This window comes from Vicia villosa, linkage group LG4, assembly GCF_029867415.1.
Source record: "Vicia villosa cultivar HV-30 ecotype Madison, WI linkage group LG4, Vvil1.0, whole genome shotgun sequence".
NCBI lineage: Eukaryota > Viridiplantae > Streptophyta > Magnoliopsida > Fabales > Fabaceae > Vicia > Vicia villosa.
In genome coordinates, this window is record NC_081183.1 from 75,560,108 (window position 1) to 75,562,376 (window position 2,269).

Sequence of the window (2,269 nt, forward strand, 5' to 3'; positions counted from 1 at the left end):
AAAACATATGTACCTGGAAAATACTTAATTGCCCTTTGCTCAAAAAATAACACCTAATTGTTTTGGGGGCAAAATGTGTCTAAAAATTACTTTTTGTGACTAAATTCAGAATTTGGCTACATTGAAACTAATGGTTTGGTCTGTTTGTGTTACCATTGGGCCACATATGTACAATATCCAATTTGCATTGTAATGTAACTGAATCATCAGTACAAATGTTGCAGATTTCTCCTCTGTCCCAACAGTAAATTTTACTTTAATTCAAAAATTATACAATCTTCTCTTTCTCTCTCGTCTTATTTCTTTGTCTCTCTATCTCTCTCTATTTTCTTTCTTCTTTCTTCCCTCTCTTCCTCTTCCTTCTTCTCTCTTCCCTCTCTTCCTCTTCTATAGAATTTGTACTGATGATTTGGTGAAGTTTGGGGTTATGTCGGAAATGCCGCGAGAACATCATCCATGTACTCCGCTTGGGGCAGATCTCAAATGGAGATATTTCTGGAGAATCGGTACTCATCCTTCTCTTAAAAGATTTAATGTATATGTTTTTTCTTTAAAGAGAATTAAAATTCATTACCCTTCCCAAAACGATAAAGTTATCATCTTTTTTTATTTCTGTTTAAAGTTAGGGTTTTGATGTTGTGGTTATGGTTTTGTGGTTGATATGATGATTTTGTGGTTAGAATTTTTGTGATTGTGGTTGATATGATGACTTTGTGTAGCTGTACTAATAGTGCTTGATAGTAAAAGTGAGATTATGGTTTTGATTCTGGATCTGCTTCTTCTCTTTCTGGATTTGTGGACCGTCTTCTCTTTAGGTTGGTTTTGTGATTGTTTTGGTATTATACTGTTATTAATGGTTATTTTAATTGTATCATTTTAGCCTCAAGGAGATTATATGGACCATTTCCAACGGGACTATGGCTACCTTCTCGATCACTTTGAGCGGAAACGCAAGAAGACGGCTCGTGATGTTCATAAGCACTCTAAAACGGCCCAGAAGGTTTCCCTGACCCTCTTCCTCTATTTCGTTAAAATGTTTTATTTGAAATTACTTTTATTGAAACAAGTTATATTTTTTGATCTTGCCGTACTATACTCGCCGATATCGTTATTATTAAGAACTCTTCAGTATATTGTGACATTATGCGTGTAATTTAATAGCTTTTCACAGGCAGATATCTCATTCAATAATTGTGTCCGCAAGTTTGTAACATTAATGAACTACGAATAAAAGTCAGTTTAATGGCCATGACAAATATGTTGTTCAATCTGGGACACAATTTTGTTTTTTGTTTTTGATGTATGGTTCTTGGATTTATGTGTTAATGGGTCGAAGGAAAAGCTGAATTCGACGGTTATCAGTCGGTTATGCTTACTTGATAAAAATACTAATTAGGTGAGATCTCTTTTCTGACAGGTTGAGTCTTTTGACAAAGGCACAAATGCGCTTAGCAACGCAAGATCAACTGCGTCAAGCAGCGAAAAATGGAGTTGAAATGCGCCATGCAAATAAACGTGTAAAGCTTGGGACAAAAGTGGAATTGCGTGTTCAACAGGAAGAGCAAATATAAGGAGCGTGTGCATGTTGTAATCACCAAAAACGAGCTGCTGCTGAAACAAAACGGCTCCGGTTGCTTGAAACTGAGAAAAAGAGGGCGCACACACAAGTCTTGCAGGAAACACATGTGGTAAAGTGTGTATCTCACCAGCGTGAGATTGAGAGAAGGAAAAAGAAGGATGACTTGGAAGATCGATTACAAAGGGTATGGTGTTATTTCATTTCTTTGGATTCATTTTCACTGCTTGAAAATTTTTAGATGTTAGATGGTGGCCTGCCTGTGTGGTGCTATTTTTAACCAAGTCTCCAAATTTACATTGAGCAGGCCAAAGGCCAAAGATTAAGGCAGGCAAAATAGCAAGGTTGTTTGCATTCTAAGTATATATGTATATTCTGTTGCAGCTTGCAAGATTAAGGCAGATCTAATTTCACTGCTTTACTCAATTGTAGTCATTTTGGGGAGAAGTCCTTGATATCCTGTTTTGAATTAATGGTTTGAAGTGTCTTTGATAACAACTTGACAAATCAATTGTTTGAAACAGCAGCTCGACTACATTCAACAAGAGTACCGGGAACATTTGGCTATCATGTTCCAGAGTAAGTATGCTCAAACTTTAACTTACTCTTCATTTGATACTAGACATAGTTATGCTAACAGTTCTGATTTCTTTCTTTAAAGAATGTCAAAGTTAATATAGTCACAACACTAAC

General features: G+C 36.0%; 1 protein-coding gene across 1 annotated transcript; it reads left to right on the forward strand.

Moving 5' to 3' along the window:
* The first annotated feature begins 241 nt into the window (after window positions 1–241).
* Window positions 242–1,888, forward strand: LOC131599263 (uncharacterized). The gene is made up of 3 exons (XM_058871679.1): window positions 242–506; window positions 881–1,000; window positions 1,418–1,888. The coding sequence occupies exons 1-3, from the start codon at window positions 457–459 to the stop codon at window positions 1,569–1,571; spliced, it is 324 nt and encodes a 107-aa protein (XP_058727662.1). The 5' UTR covers window positions 242–456; the 3' UTR covers window positions 1,572–1,888.
* The last annotated feature ends 381 nt before the right edge of the window (window positions 1,889–2,269 follow it).

Bases quoted from the DNA above. Each gene is read 5' to 3' on its own strand.
- LOC131599263 (XM_058871679.1), top strand. From the start codon at position 457: ATGTACTCCGCTTGGGGCAGATCTCAAATGGAGATATTTCTGGAGAAT. The intron at 507-880 runs GTACTCATCCTT...GTATCATTTTAG, and splicing joins GAGATATTTCTGGAGAATCG to CCTCAAGGAGATTATATGGA. The intron at 1,001-1,417 runs GTTTCCCTGACC...CTTTTCTGACAG, and splicing joins ACTCTAAAACGGCCCAGAAG to GTTGAGTCTTTTGACAAAGG.